The following is a 16,978-nucleotide window of genomic DNA, read 5'->3' on the forward strand; positions in this document are numbered from 1 at the left end:
TTTTTTTTTTTTTTTTTTTTGAGGCGAAGAAAAGCACTGTCAAGTAAGAAGTGCAGCTCAGTTATTTACAGGTGTAGAGATAAGGAAAGTGAAGGGGGAAGAAAAGGGGCTGGTCTATAACTGGAACCAGAAAAATAGCTCAGGTCTGCCAAAAATCATGCTTTGGTGGTTTTATAAAAAATAGATTTAAAAAGGGGGGCATGTGTACAGCATGGCACTCCCAACAGAAAAGGAATCACATAAAAGCATAGAAATGATCTCAAATGCACAAACTCTTTTTTGCCTCACCATCAGGAGAAGACATAAAAAGATGAAACATGAACAAAGAAGCGACTTCTTAAAAAGAACTTCTAAGAGGCCTGGGGATTTAGCTCAGTGGTACAGAACCTGCCTGGCAAGCACAAGGTCCTAAGTCTGATCCCCGAAAAGACAAAAAAAAAAAAAAAAAAAAACTTCTAAGAAACTCCAAAGTACTGAATTTAAAATCCATTATAGCAAGCAAATTTATTTTTCCTATCATATATTCAGATGTGGAATGCATACTCCTCAAAATCATAAACTGACATTCAAATACTTTCAATAGACACTTTATCTCAGTAAACATGAAATTTTGGCTATCAGTTTTGTCTTAGTGGTATAAAGTTCAATGAAGTGACATCTACTGTTTTCAGTGGGGGGGCGTGTGCTAATATTGGTACATGCCTGTAATCTGAGCACTTGGGAGGCTGAGGCCGGAGGATCAGAGTTCAAAACCAGCCTGAGTTCAAGGTCAACCTGAACTATCTAGCAAAACCATTTCAAAAATCAAAAAACAAACAAAAATTTATTTCTAGTATTAACCATGAGCATGAAAGTAAAACTTAAAACATTTTAAAAGGTAAACTACTTAAAAGCACAGAGTGAATAAAACTGCTAATCTGTCCACCAATTACAAACAAAGTATGACACACAACATACTTCTGAACAGGTCCGGTGTGCTTGACTTCTCGCCATTCTTCATCTGGATTTGATGTAATAGAAAGTGAGTAGCAACCACTGCTTTGCTTCTGCAGGAAAGTGTAAGTAGGTTTGGCTGTATCTGTATCTGAGGGCTGAAAGAAAATAACAAGGAACAAGTCTCCTTAAAAATACATAAACACTAACATAGTAACATTTTTCTCTTTCAACAGGACTTTATTCATGTTGCATCATAGTTAATATAGAAACAATAAATAATTTAAACGTAGTACAACTGAACTGAAAATAAAAGAATTACATTTATTGCATTGTACTTATGAGTACTACAGTATATATAATCACGATTAAATTGTTTTCAAAGACTCTCAAAATATTTAAAATATTTATTTTAAAATATTTAAACTTACTATTCAAGAATAGAATATAATAATATTTCTGTGCAACACCTAATTTTGTAAATTTTATTTTTAAAAGATTTGAAGGTAAATTTGAATATAATGGCACAAAATTTCCTTTCAGAGATTCAAATTTTTATTTCTGCTTTCATTCATAGACTGCACAGTTGAGAGGTATTTGGCAAAAATAATAATCTTTAAATATAAAGCATATTATAAAATATAAAAAATATAACCAAATCAAGTAATATTTATCATCAAACAATACTGTGTATTATAAAATGAGTTTAATTTGAAGTGGTACTCCCAGATATGGGCTCTACATTTTAAAAAGAATTTGACAACTCTGTTCACACAATCAGAATAGGTGGTAAATAATAGAATAAAACAAAATTTAATTTTAAAAAAGGCTTTGTCTGTATCATAAATTCATATTCTAGTATTAAATGGAAAAAACACAAATTGGTATACACACTCTAAGCAAAAAATTTTACATTATTTATAAAGAAAGAAAATGGCAAACGAAGTCTTATGACTGGTTTCATACTAACACAGCCTTCTGTGGCTCTTCTGGATAAAAGATGAGCCTCATACCATACCTGTATATGTGCTATGTCCATGAACAAATCTATGTGTATGACATAATATTTCTCAGAGGGCCAGGGATTTAGCTCAGTGGTTCTGCTGCCTACTTCTCAAGCACAAGGTCCCGAGTTCAATCCCCGGTACCAAAAAAAAAAAACTGAAGTATTTCTCAAAGATATAAGCTATACATATATTACCAATCTTCCATAAAAATAAAAATGGCATTTTTAAACTATTGCTTCAAAATAATTTTAGACTTACAGAATGTTGAAAAAAAAAAGTTCACCCAGATTCTTCTAATAATAACATCACATGTAACCACAGTATAATTGTCAAAACTAACAAATTAACACTGGTATAATAATATAAACTGTACTATAGAATTTATTTTGATCCTACTAGTTTCCCACAAATATATTTTTTCTATATGGGAATCTTACAATTCCTTAGTCATTTCTAGTATTTCAAAACCTTGATACTTCAGAAGAGTATCAGTCAGTCATTTTATAACTAGATTGTCTCATTTTCCTTATGATTGGGTTGGGGTTACACATCATTGGGAAGAATACCACAGAGATGAATGCACCCTTCTCAGTAGATGATATGAGAGGCATCTCAATATGGAGTTAACTTTGTTCATTTTGTTAAGGTAATGTGTAAGGTTTCTCCACTATAAAGTTAATACTTTTCTTTTTCGAAATTAATAAATATTTTGGGAAATGGGCTGGGGATTTAGCTGAGTTGGTTCCACCACTTGTGTTGAAACTGCAAGGTATGGAGATCAATCCCAGGTGACCCCCCAAAAATTGGGGGTCAGGGAATTTGAGATTAAGCATATATCATATTTCTTTTTAAATTTTCATCCATTAAATTTAGCATCCACTTAGCACCCCCTGGCTATTGTGGGGGATCTTGCTTTCAATAATCATAAATATAGTTTTAGTGGTAGTTTTATATTTTCCTTAGTGCTTCTTCATTTATTAACTAGATTCTTTGTAAGAAAAATTGTCCCTATGTACCATTTATCACTTGTTAACTATGATATCTATTTGTATCAGTATAGAGTCAAGGATAGTCATTATATTTTTGGTGACAATTCCATACTACCATTATTGATTTTGTTGAATAAAATATCCAGCTCCGAATGGAGAGTTTTTTTCAGGTTGGCTCCCATGCCCTTTTGATAAAACATAACATTTTTAAATCAGCTTAATACCAGTAAAAGAATTTTTACCCTTCTACCCCTGCCAATCATATTAATCATATGCTAACCTGAGATACTGAATGCATCTTCATTTCTTCAGTAGCAGCAGGGAAAGAACAAGCTGAAGCACAGTAATAATGAATAAAAGAACTTTCTTTTGAAGAAAGATTCTGAAACAAAGGAAATGCCTGAACCCAAGACAATGGATAAGAAAGTTCTAATTCTCCATTGGTTGTACTTATTTCCAACATAATATCTTTCAATCTCAATTCATCCCTTTGTGAAATGGGATTGTTTAGCTCAAGGAAAATGAATTCACTGGATTTTGCTATAAAAGAAAAAAAAATAAATCAATTTTTACCACTAGTATAATTTTTCAAAGGGATTATAATTAATTTAACTATGAATAACAGTAAGGTTAATATAAAACCCAACAAAGTATTTTGTATGTTAGGTAATATCCTGGCAAATTAAAACCTCAAAATAGGCCACTAGTAACCCGCCACCCAACTTGTAATTTTTAGATTCCTACTCTACTGCACTAAAATGGAAATTCCACAATGGTACTGCCTACTGTATCCCCAGTGCCTATCATTCAGTAAATGCTAGTAAGCATTTGTTAATGAATGTATAAGTGAATGAATGATAATTAACATTACTTATTTTTTCTAGCCTCCTCCAGTGATTAAATCTATCAGTAAGTATTACAATTAAACATCGTCTTCAACTTTATCAATTATTTCAACAGTGCTCTCAAAAGATACTATCTTCCCCCATGATTATAAATAGCTCTTTATATTTCTCCCAACTTCTTTCTACTTAATCATGCATTCTCCCATTAGAAGTAATTAAGACAAGGAAATAAGGAATTATAAAGGTACAAAACATCTCACTAGCTCACTAGCAAATATCTTTAATGTGCAAGAAAGTGGGGGAGTAAAGATAAAGAGATCAAAGAAATAAGAAAGAACCTTACTAATTTCTTATACCTAATTCTAAACCAGATTCCATTAGGAATTAGAAACTGAACAAGGTGGGAAATATCTCAAGATGCACATATGCAGATAAGTGTCATGGGTACAAACAGAAAAGCACTCAACTCAGTCTTTGAAGCACGATATCTACATATGTTGAATTTTATTTTTTTTAGAAACTAAACAATATGGTACAAGTAAAGAAATTTATATTTAACTTTACCACTAATAAAATATTGCATGTCATGAAGCAATGGCAAGACATACATAAAAACGGCAGCTAAGGATAAAACCTGACTAATGAAAAATTTAAGAACACAAAAACTTTGTTTTGTAGGTAAACAATATTTAAGATTTTTAAACATATTCTTTAAATAAATTCTTTATTCTAGAAAATTATTCATTTGATTGAATAAAATTATCAGGTGAATAAAAATATCTTACATATGTTAATGATAAAATTATTTTTGAATAAATGAAATTAATTCAATTCAATGAAATAATTACATTCTATTAAATTTTAGAAATTATCAATTTTCTCCTGAAATTTAGAAATTATTTTATACTCACATTGCTGGCTTAAAATAGAGTTTTCTAATTGGGTCTGAATCTCTTGAAGATAATTTGAAGAGACCCAGAGGAAAAGAATAGCATGACTCCTTTTACTGTGATCATCATCCTTACTTTTCCATAACCCAAACCTCTTTAAATATGTGGTATCCACTAGCAATGAAACCTCATTCAGGGACACTGCAACAAATAAAACAGTTTAAAAATTAATCTATTTAAGAAAACAGCACTTATGTACCATATGATACTTTGAATACATTGTAATTTTCCAAAAGAATTATGTGCAAAGGTTTTCAGAAATATATATCCAACATACTTTATTAAACTTTGCAAAATGCCCTACAGTACTATTACAGTAAAAACGTACTACAAACTAAGTAGGGCTAAATAATTATTAAATGTTTTTTATTATTAAATAGACAGATTTAGGCTCACACTACATGATTTCAGTTATATCAAGAAAAGGAAAATGTAAGCCTAATTTTTCATAGCATTAAAAAAATTAGGCAGAAGAGACTTCTCCCTGAAAACTCTGATGTCATTAGCAAAAAGAGAAAAAAATGTTATCTGTGCAGAAAACTAAACATAGAATAATTTTTAAATTGTTATATTTTTATCTTTCCTATGTTGATCAATACTATAAATTAATGGACCGATTTCTGTCCAGATTTCTTCTAAAATATCTGCATTCCACTACATGGACAAGCCATTATGAAAAGATTCTCAAGACTAATATGAAATTTTTAAATGGTCTAATATATTTCTTTTAAAATTCTTCAAGGTTGATGACTAGAGATGAGTATCAAAATACGGCCTGCGGTAGACATGGTGATTTACATCTCCAATTCCAGCACTGAGAAGCTGAGGCAGTAGGACTGCCATAAACTCAAGAACAAATTCCCAAATAAATGGAGGCGATTAAAATTTGTAACAGAGACAGAGGCTTACAGACAGCCACAGCAAGAATGCATCACTGAAAAACAGACACTAAGTAAAAATGTCTCCCTTCTAGCTAAAAAGGCTTCCACTGTAATCAGTCTGCAAACTTCAGCATAAAACAATAAAAACATGAGAAGACAAGGTAACAAATTGCCTCCAAAATCTCCCAATTCTCCCAAAGCTTATGCATGGGGCACTGAGGGGGAAGAAAACAAAAGCCATACAGCTGAATTATTCAAAATAAAAAAGGAGGAGCTTAAAAAATAGATCAATAACATGATTGTCAAGCTCAAATAAGATATAAACAGGTCATATAATTAATAAAACAATCAGTGAGTTTACAGAAGACAGTAATAAAAAAAAGATGAGTTAAACAAAATGGTATAAAACATGAATGACTAGGGGCCAGGGAATTAGCCTAGTGGTTTGGGTGCCTGCCTCACAAGTGCAAGGACCAGAGTTCAATCCCAGGTACCGGACGAGAAAAAAAAAAAACACAAACAAACAAACAAAAAACAAATGACTAATTTAGCAAAGAATCTGACTCTATAAAAAGCTTCCAACAGAAATCGAGAAAACTAAAATTTGAAAGTAGGGGCACCACAAGTGACCAATATGAGAACAGAGTGTCAAAACCAGAAGACAGGGCTGACTTTGGTGACCAATTATTCAGAGATACCTTGAAAACAACAAGAAAATATGAAAAATTTATCCTATGACTGCTAAATAACACAAACACTAATCTAAAATTAAATGGAACAGAAGATAACTTGAATGCCATAAAAAATCTGTTAAATTAAATAATAGCTGAAAATTTTCCAAATAAGGTAAAATAATTAAACATACAGACAAGCAAGGCATATAGAAACCAAATAGCCACAACCAGAAAAAACAATTTCTTCACAACACATCATAGTTAAAATCTCAGAAGTTTAACCCAGGATAGAATCTTAAAAGCTGTTAAGAGTGCCGGGCATGGTGGCGCACACCTGTAATCCCAGCACTCAGGAGGCTGAGGGGAGGATCGCTGATAGAATCTTAAAAGCTGTTAAGAGTGCCGGGCATGGTGGCGCACACCTGTAATCCCAGCACTCAGGAGGCTGAGGCAGGAGGATCGCTGTAAGTTTGAGACCAGCCTGAGCTACATAGTGAGTACTAGTCTCAACTACATAGTGAGACCCTGTCTCAAAAAACAAAAAACAAACAAAAGAAAAAGCTGTTAGAAAAAAGCAACAAATCACTTAAAAGCAACAAATCACTTCTAAACTCATTCGAATTACAAATTTCTCAACACAAACTTTAAAGGCTAGGAGAGCTTGGAGAGATTTCAGTCCCTAAAAGAAAACAACTTCTAACTCGGACTAATAAAATCCTGAAAAACTGCCTTTCAGAATTGGAGAAATAAGGTATGACACAAAGCACAGTAAGAAATTCATGACTATCAAACAAGCACTCCAAAAAATTGTCAAGAATATCCTAGAATGAGACAATAAAACCAACAATGCCAAAAAGTCTACAGAATGAACAAAGACATGAGGTAGAGTGAGCAGTTAAGCTAAGGTAAAAAATGGAAATCAGCCGCAGGAAAACTATACAATGACTGAAATAAATCAAGACATTTCAGTAATAATTCTCAGTGTCAATGGTCTCAATTCCCGAATCAAAAGATAGGCTAAAGGATCAAATGACAAAACCCAACAATATGCTGTATACAACAATCACACTTAATCCAAAAAGATATTCACAGGCTAAAAAAAAAAAAATCAAAGGATAGAAAAAAAGCAGAGTTAACTATCTTGTATTCAAACAAAATGCACTTCACGCCAAAACTAGTAAGAATTGGCAAAGAAGGTCAGTTCATATTGGTTAAGAGTATAAGTCAGCAGGAAGAGATAACAATTATTAACATATAAGCACCAAACAATGGTACAATCTTTATAACAATGGTACAAACTTTATAAAACAAACATCACTGGACATAAAAGATCACCTAAACATCAACACAATTACAGCAGGAGACTTTAATACATCACTGTTACAGAATAGATCTACTACACACACAAAAAAAAAAATCAACAAAGAAATAGAGTTGAACCATACCTTTAAACATATGGACTTAACAGACATCTACAGAATGTTCCACATAATAATAGACTATACATCCTTCTCAGTAGCACACAAGACTCTCAAAATAGGCCACATGCTGTATAAAAAACACATATTTACCTAAAACTTGTAACCATTTTGTGCTGAACGCAAATGCCCTGCTGTATAAATTTGTAAATCTGTTCTTTATTCACTAATGATTATGCAAAGAGAACTAGAAATGAGATTGTACACATGGATGATTATGATATATTTTGCAAATCTCCCAAACTTTCCTAATATGATCTTAAAATTCATGGAGTACTTTATTGCTTCCCAAGTTTGATAATCCTGGTTTTGTGGTTTTTGATGCATGAGAGGCTGGCAATATAAACAAAGTGAAAATCGTTATTAGTATCTGAGGACCTTGATTGTTATGTAATATCTCCAATGATGAATTTGTTTTTACAACAATTTCTCTTTTTTATGCTGATATTATTACTATCACATTTTTGAGAACCTGTTATTACACCTTAAAATGTATCAATAATTGATAGTTTTCCAATGCTAAAAAAAAATAAGCAACATGCTAGCACATAAAGCACGTTTAAAGGCAGAAGAATTGAAATTATTTATATTATCAGATCATACTGGAACAAAATCAGAAATTGATGGCAAAAGCAATCACAGAAATTATGCAAATGAATGCAAATTAAAGAACACACTCTTCAGTCATCAAAGGGTCACAGAAGAAATTAGTTCCTAGATTAGAGGTTCCATTTGACCCAGCTATCCCTCTGATGGGTATTAAAAGAATTAAAAGAATCATACCACAATGATATACAAGCAACATGTTTACAGCGACACAGTTTGTAATAGCTAATACTTGGAAACAGCCCAATTGCCCATCAGTTGGAGACTGGATAAAGAAGATGCGGTTTTTCTATAAAATGGAATACTTACTCAGCAATAAAGAATGAGAACTTAGAGTCATTCATAGGAAGATGGATGCATATTAAGGTCATACTCTTAAGTGAAATAAACAAGACACATGTGTAAACACAGAATAGCTTCTCTTGTGTGAAAAACTAAAAGTGTAAACTGTATAACTATTTACAAATTGTATAACTGATAATGTGAAATAGGAAGAAAAGGGCTAAAGGTGTAAGGGAAGTGGTAAGAGTAAGGTATAGGAAATAAGGGACAAGAAAAAATATGAGAAAAGGAAAAATGGAAACAAAGTCTTCGTAAATGGGGGAGTGAGAGGAGGGCAGGGGAATGGGGAGAAAAATGAGAACCAAGATACATCATTTAAGGGTACAAGATCACAATGATGAAAGTAACTGTACTGTATACTTAAAAAGTACCAATAAATTCAATAAGATAAAAAAAGAAATTAGTTCCTAGAATCAAATAATACAGATATTCCTCATTTAAAGACCTAATGACTAAGGTGCACTGTTCAGACTTACAACCTGCCACTTGGACTTATGATCCATCTTTTTTTTTTATAGTTCTATACATCTTGTTTATAAAGCTTCAATGTTTTTTTTTCTACAGTAGACCTCATTTACACAGTACTGTAATTCTGCTGATGTATTATACCATAGAGTACTGTAGTTTTACATTGTTTTACAGTTACAGTACTGCATGTAAAAGTTATGCAAATAAAAGCAAAGTCAACCAAGTTGAAGCTTTTTTAACCATTTCTTTGTACTGAATATTGTAATTACATACTACATACAATTCCTTATTTACCGACCAATTCATTTACAACCCAATTACATGAACAGAACTTGGTCATTAAATGAGGAATATCTCAGTACAACATATCAGACTTAGAATACACAATGAAAGCAGTCTCAGGAGAGAAGTTTATATCTCTTAATGCTCACATCAGAAAGATAGGGCAAGCCAAAATAATTAACCTACATGCATCTCAAGTTTCAAGAAAAACAAGAACAATCCAAATCCAAAGTTAGTACAGAGAAAGGATACTATAAAGATCAGGGCATGAAACTGAGACTAAAAGATAATACAGCAATACCTCGGTTCACAAACATTTCTGTTCTGCTCGTGAATAATTCAGTTCACAAACAGAAGTGCTTGGCAAAATTTTGCTTCCACACTCACACACTCCACGTCAGGTGACCAACACAACCACAGCCACCTTCCTCAGAATCATGGAACAAATTAAATTTGTGTACCAACGTATCACCATTAAAAAAAAAAGAATAAATTGAAGAGCTGCTTCTTTGAAAGAATACATAAGACAAACTTTTAGCCAACCTTACCCAAAAAAGGAAAGAAAAGGTGCAAATCAATGCAATTAGAAATGAAGAATATGGGGCGTGGTGCACGCCTGTAATCCCAGCACTTGGGAGGCTGAGGCAGGAGGATCGCTATGAGATGGAGACCAACCTGGGCTACATTGTGAGTACCGGGTCAATCTCAACTACATGGTGAGATCCTGTCTCAAACAAACAAAGAAAAAAAAAAAGTAAGAAAGAAAAAAAGTGAAGAATATGAAATCACAAGTCACTGCTAAAATGCAGACGGTTATGAGCAACTACTTTATAAACCTGTACACGAATAAAATGCAGAAATCAGAGACAAAATGGATAGATTACTAGATATATATGTTGTCAAAATTGAATGCAGGGCACAGCGTGGTGGCACACACCTGTAATCCGAGCACTCGAGAGGCTGAGACAGTAGGATCATTGTGAGTGCAAGAGCAGCCTGGGCTACATAGTGAGTTCCAGGTCAATCTCAACTACATAGTGAGACCCTGTCTCAAAAAAAAAAAAATTGAATGCAGAAGACTTAAAAACCCTGAAAATTCTAATCACTGGCAAAGAAACTGAAACAGTGGAAAAAAAAAAACAACAAAACACTAAGAAAAGTCCAGGACCTGATGGATTCACTGCCAAATTTTACAATAACTTCAGGGAGGATCTCACACTGATACTCTTCAAACTCTTTAATGAAATTTTAAAAAATAGTGTACTGCCAAACTCATTCCTAGAAGCTAGCATTATTCTGATTCCAAAACCAGAAAATGTTAACTACTCTGATCCCAAAACCATAGAAGAGAAGTATAGGCAAACCTATTTAATGAACATAGACACAAAATGCTCATTAAGATACTGCGAAAGAGAATGCAACAATCATCAAAAAGATCATACTTCATGACCAAGTAGGATTTATGTGAAGGATGCAGAAATGGTTCAATATACACAGATCAATAAATGCAACACACCACACAAAAAGAAACAAGGACAAAAATGACAAGACCAACCCCAGAGACAGAAGAAAAAAGCCTTTGAGAAAATCCACTGCCCATTCTTTCGGGGACATTATGTTGTCCTGATGAAAATAGGTATAGAAATACCTTATCACAATATGATAAAAGTTCATGACAAACATACTACAAACATCACATTAAATGGGAAAGAGTGCTCACTTCAGTAGCACATATACTAAAATTGAAATGATACCAAGAAGATTAGTATGGCACCAGTGCAAGAAGAACACACAAATTCATGAAGCATTCCATGAAGGGAAGGAGGGAAGAAAGGTAGGGGGAGAGAGAGAGGGAGAGGGAGAGAGAAAAAGAGGAAGAGGGAAAGAGATACTTCAGAAACTGACATACAGATTTAATGCCATCAAATATCAAAACCATTTCTCACAGAAATAGAGAAAAATCCTAAAATTCAAAGGGAACCAGAAGAGACCCAGAATAGCAAAAGTCATACTAAGTAACAAGAGCAAACCAAGAGGTATCACAATACTGGGTGTCAAGTTATACTATAAAGTTACAGTGACAAAAACAGATATATGAATCTGTGGAACAGAAGAGAGGATGTAGAAACAACCTTAAGTATATTCAGCCATATGATCTTTAACATAGGGGTCAAAAGCATATTCTGGAGAGAAGACAACCTGTTTAACAAATGATGCTGTAAATATGTGCTATCCACAAAAAGATGATTGAACCTAGACCTTTCTCTTTTATCTAAATGTAAAAACAGAGAAAACCTGCTGTAAGATAACTAGGTAGAACTCTTAAAAAGACAGGCATAGGGGCAAGAACTTTCTGAACAGAACTCCACGGCATAAGAAATGTTATGAATGTGGAAATGGAGTCATATCAAAAAATTTCTGCACAGCAAAGAATACCACAGACAGAGTGAAGACAAAATATAAAGAATGAGAAAAAAAATATGTCCCAACCTGTAAGCAAGGCCTGCCACAAAATAAGATTGCTGAAGTAGATGTAAAACAAGAGAAATCCTCACAGAACAGAGGAAAAGGCAAAAAAAAAAAAAAAAAAACAAAAATAAAAAATAAAAGAAAAAAAAAAAAAAAAAAAAAAATTAAGATACAAGAAAGAGTAACACAGGGCCTGTCCAGGAGATATAATCTATGTGGAACAAAATACCTAAAACAGAGGACAAGGCAAATGAAGCTCAAACAATAATTAAGAAACTGAAAAAAAAAATCTTTCCAGAGCTAAACAATGTAGCCCAAAAAATAAAGAAGGCTCAGAGGGTTACTTTAAAATTTAATGAAGAGAAAACAACACCTAGAGATATCATGATGGCTTCTATAAATTTCAAGGATAGAGACAAAATTTTGCAAGCATCCAGATGGAGAAAGTGACCTTTGGCAAAAGTCAGAGTGTTAGAGCCAGCCTTCTCCCGCCCCAGCCACCATCGCTCAAGCTCCTGGAAGGTAGCCTGGGCACTGATCCACTGCGGGAAGGAGAGCCAGCCTTCTCCCGCCCCAGCCGCGCCCCCTGAACCCAATAAGCCATCCCCCTCACCCCCACGCACTCTCAGATCTCTTGACTGTGCAAGTCTTTGGACCCACTCTGCAGAGGCAGAGGTGGTCATCAAGGGTATTTTTCTGAGTTCCCAACTTTGAACATCTTTAAAGAAAGGGTGTGGGAAACCTGTAGTAGAACAGTGTGGAGTTCAACCATTCAGAAGGTTGGGGAACTCAATCTGGGCCTTGCAGCCCGAGGTCAGTCAGCATCATGGGGTTCAGCCATCAGCTAACTGAGACAGGGGTCTTGCATCCTCACTCTGTCTGAGCCATTAAATGGTAAATACACTATATTGAAATTTTGTTCACTGCAGACATGTTCTGGACTGCTTCTTGATTTCAATTTAATTCAAATGGTTTAAGGGTGACAGATTAGTGACTACCACAGGTGGTCAGTGTCCAAATTGTGCTTGATCTTAATGTGTTGTTGATTGTATCAGTTGGGATAAAGCATTGCAGTTGATTGGATGAGCTGTTTTCTCTCATTATGAAGATGAGAATGTCTGTGGGTCGTTAGAGACACAGAAGCTAGGGCAAACTATATCAGGAAGATTTGGGTGATAACCAGAGATTAAATCAAGGACAGTCCGACAACAAAAATAAAAATGAGAAAACATGTAAGCAAGACACAAGGACAGACTTCCAGTTTACCAATGGCAAACAGTAGGGCAAATGAGGATGAAAAGGTCGATAGTGAACAACCAGGGCACCCTGAACTCAAAGCACAGGAAGTAACAGAACAGATCAATCAGGCTCTAGAAAAATTCAAAACAGAAATAATTTCCCAGATAACCATAGAGATAGCAAAATGGAAGTCATGATTTGAGATTCTACAACAGACACTGACAAAAAAATAGATGAGCTCAGGACCACGATAGAAGCCATGAAGGCCCAGCATAAGAAGGAAATGGAAAAAATAAATGCCCAACATAGGAAAGAAATGGAATCCATAAAACAGATTCAAACAGATATCCAGGAGATTAAACACTCCATAGAAATTGTACGCAACAGAATAAAAGAATGCAAAGATAGACTCTCAGATATAGAAGATAAGATTGCAGTCAGTGACCATGAAAAGAGAGATCTCTTAAAAACAGTAAGGGATCATGAGAAATCGATCCAACAACTCCTAGATGATGCAAAGAAGAATAACATAAGACTAATAGGAACCCATGAAGTAGCAGGAGAAAATAAAGCTATTTGCAAAATGAATAACAGAAAACTTCCCAGAGGGGAAGAATTTGACATTCAGATAAATGAGGCATATAGAACCCCAACTAGCTACAATCAAAAAAAATCTACACCTAGACATATAATAATCAAGATCCCAGAAACCCAAGAGAAGAACAAAATACTATAAGGAGTAAGAGAAAAGAAACAAATCACATACAAAGGAAAGCCCATCAGAATCAAAGCCGACTTTTCAACACAAACTTTTGGGGCAAAGAGAGCCTGGTATGAGATATTTCAAGTACTAAAAGAGAACAACCTCCAACCTAGACTGATGTGTCCTGCAAAATTCTCATTCAAAATGGATGGGGAAATAAGAAATGTCCATGACAAAGAACACCTGAGAAACTACATGAATACCAAACCAGCACTACAAGCAATTCTAAACAAGATCCTAGAAAAAGTCAATGAAGGCAACAACACCATGAGGCCCAACAGAGCAAATCAAATAGTCAAGGCAAGAAACTAAAAGGAGAGGGTGAAAAAGTAAAAAGAGTCGACAAAAGGCCAACAATATGTCAATAATAAGACAGTACATATCAGTTATTACCAGCAATGTCAATGGCCTCAACTCTCCAATCAAGAGAAACAGACAGGCAAAATGGAATAAGAAGCAAAATCCAATAATATGTTGTATACAAGAAACACACCTAGTGCAAAAAGAAACACACAGACTGAAAGTGAAAAGATAGAAAACAATTCTCCATGTGACAGGAGCCCAGAAAAAAACAGGGGTAGCAATCTTATTTGCACACAAAGTAAATTTCAAACCAAAACTGATTCTAGTATTATTGATGTAGGACGGTACTGTATCATACCTTTCATGAATATAAAATATCTTGTACCTGCTTTATGATACATAGTAGGGACCGTGCTTTATCAGAGCTACATTTAATGATATTACTCTAGAATGTTCTCTTTCCAGATGATGATTAAGATGCTAATAAATAAAAAATGGTGCCAGGTACCACAACAGCAACAGAACTTTGCTGTTTTCTGGATATTATTCTTTTCTTTGTTTTTTGTTTTGTTTTGTTTTGCTTTTTTTAATGGAATGTGCTGAATGTCTATAATTTTGTTCAGATGACTGCAGAACCTGGAAAAGTTGTTGCTGCTATCAATGCATAACATACTGTTATTATTAGTTTTTTTATGTAAATATAAATATATATACATTTATATATAAACTGAATTTTGGCAAACTTTACCGGTGCTGCCAACTTTGGAAAAAGTCCTCCCAATTTACTGTATTGAGTTGGAATTGTACAGAAATGGACAGCCATATTGGTCTAGAAATGTTAATTTTTTTATCTTTTTTTTTCCATGTGTACAGGGGTAACACATCGTACTAAATATGTAAGGTCATATCTACGTGGGTTTGATTACAGAAACTAATAAAGTATTCTCAATAATGAAATTTTAAATCCTACATCATTGCCTTTTCTCTTTTACTTTCCTTTTTAGTTTTATTTTAGGATTCCCTATTGTAATGTTCATACAGAGATTTCTTTAACTGAAATACCGAATAGTTGCTTTGGTGTGAAAAACTATAATAGTACACAGGATCCTAATGAGATAATCAATAATGTGAAATAGAAAGTAAAGGGCTAAAGGTGTAGGGAAAGTGGGAAGGGTAGGGGAAAGGTAATAAGGGAGAGGAAAAAAATATGAGAAACTGAAAAAATGGAAATAAAGTGTTTGTAAATGGGGAGGGGAGGAGGGGGTGAAGGCAGGGCAGGGACAAGGGGAAAAAATGAGAATCAAGATCTATTATGTAAAGGTACAGAATCCCAATGATGAATGCAACTGTACTGTATACCTAGATCGTACCAATAAACTCAATAAAAAGAAAAAAAATGTCAGAGTGTTCTCAGATTCATTTCCATGGCAATTCTAAGTGCCAGAAGACAATGGACGAGCATCTATAGAGTTTTAAGGGAAAATAATTTTGAACCAAGAATTATATACCCTGCCAAGTTAGTATTTCTATATTAAGGCAACCAGAAGACATTCTCAGGTAACAAGGGGTTAATAAAATATATGGACCAGTAGACCCTTTTTACTAAGATGGCACTAAATGCAAAGAAAGCTCCTGCCCCTCCCAAAAGTGAAGCCAAAGTAAAAGCTTTGAAAGCCAAGAAAACAGTGCTGAAAGGCATCCACAGCCACAAAAAGAGAAAATCTGCATGTCACCTACTTTCCACCGGCCCAAATACCCTCAGAAGTGCGCCCTCAGGAGAAACAAGCTTGACCACTATGTCATATCAAGCTCCCTCTGACTACGGTCAGCCATGAGTAAGATAGAGAACAACACACTTGTGTTCATTGTGGATTTCAAGGCCAACAAGCACCAGATCAAACAAGCTGTGGAAAACGTCTATGACATTGATGTGGCCAAGGTTAATAACCTAATTAGGCCTGATGGAGAGAAGGTGTATGTTCAACTAGCTCCTGATTATTATGCTTTGGATATCACCAACAAAATTGGGATTATCTAAACTGAGTCCACCTGGCTAATTCTAAATACATATTTTTTCACCATAAAAAAAATAATATAAAATACATTGACCAAGGGATTTAGCTCAGTGGCACAGTGCCTACCTCACAAGTGCAAGGTTCCTGAGTTTGATCCCTGGTACCAGAAAACAAAAACAATAAAAGAACCTTCTCTGAAAATTTTGTTGAATGATTTACTGTAGGCAACAGAATAATAAAAACAGTAGGGAGACAATTTGATGGTAATCATTAAAGCTAGTTAAGTAGTCTAAAATTGCTACATATAGAGTAATAAACCTAAATGCAAAATAGATCTTAAGCTAGGTCTAAAGTTTTCATTTTATGTAGTTTCAAAGTGCCTGCCAAATACAGAATGTACAAGTAAATACAGTTTTTTGTCATATAACATTATAAAGGTGCATGTTGTTAAGCAAAATGTATCATAGATGAAAATATTTTGTCACTATGGACAGAACAAGACATTCTAAATGTTAATCTGACAAAAGTGAAAAATGGTACCGTTTTAATTTCCTTTAAAAAGAAGAGCAAGTTCATAATGTTAATACTGTAATGTAAGAAGGAAATTTCCAAATTACTGGTTGCAGAGGAATAGATATGTTTGAAATAATGAATTTTGAGAACCAGCAATTACTGCCTCAGATGGTAGTTTATATAAGTCAATTTGTCATTGAGTTGTGGACAAAAGTAGAATA

The 16,978-nt window shown here is 34.1% G+C and overlaps 1 protein-coding gene, 1 non-coding gene and 1 pseudogene across 7 annotated transcripts in view; 2 read left to right on the forward strand and 1 right to left on the reverse strand.

The window, feature by feature from the left end:
- Senp7 (SUMO specific peptidase 7) overlaps nt 1–16,978 on the reverse strand; it is a 163,832-nt gene that overhangs the window by 17,021 nt on the left and 129,833 nt on the right. For all 6 annotated transcript variants that reach the window (XM_033768182.1, XM_010614766.3, XM_010614749.3 and 3 more), the window contains 3 exons: nt 4,686–4,865; nt 3,210–3,469; nt 958–1,091 (listed from right to left, as the gene is read on the reverse strand). In XM_033768182.1, coding sequence (XP_033624073.1) covers nt 958–1,091; nt 3,210–3,469; nt 4,686–4,865 — 574 coding nt within the window. The remainder of the gene's footprint in view (nt 1–957; nt 1,092–3,209; nt 3,470–4,685; nt 4,866–16,978) is intronic.
- On the forward strand, nt 11,168–11,274 carry LOC117283273. Its single transcript, XR_004514264.1, has one exon. It is a non-coding gene; the product is annotated as a U6 spliceosomal RNA (small nuclear RNA).
- LOC104855767 lies at nt 15,837–16,267 on the forward strand (annotated as a pseudogene).

The sequence above is a fragment of the Fukomys damarensis genome, unplaced genomic scaffold (assembly GCF_012274545.1).
Source record: "Fukomys damarensis isolate Sample0158 unplaced genomic scaffold, DMR_v1.0_HiC HiC_scaffold_24, whole genome shotgun sequence".
Lineage (NCBI taxonomy): Eukaryota > Metazoa > Chordata > Mammalia > Rodentia > Bathyergidae > Fukomys > Fukomys damarensis.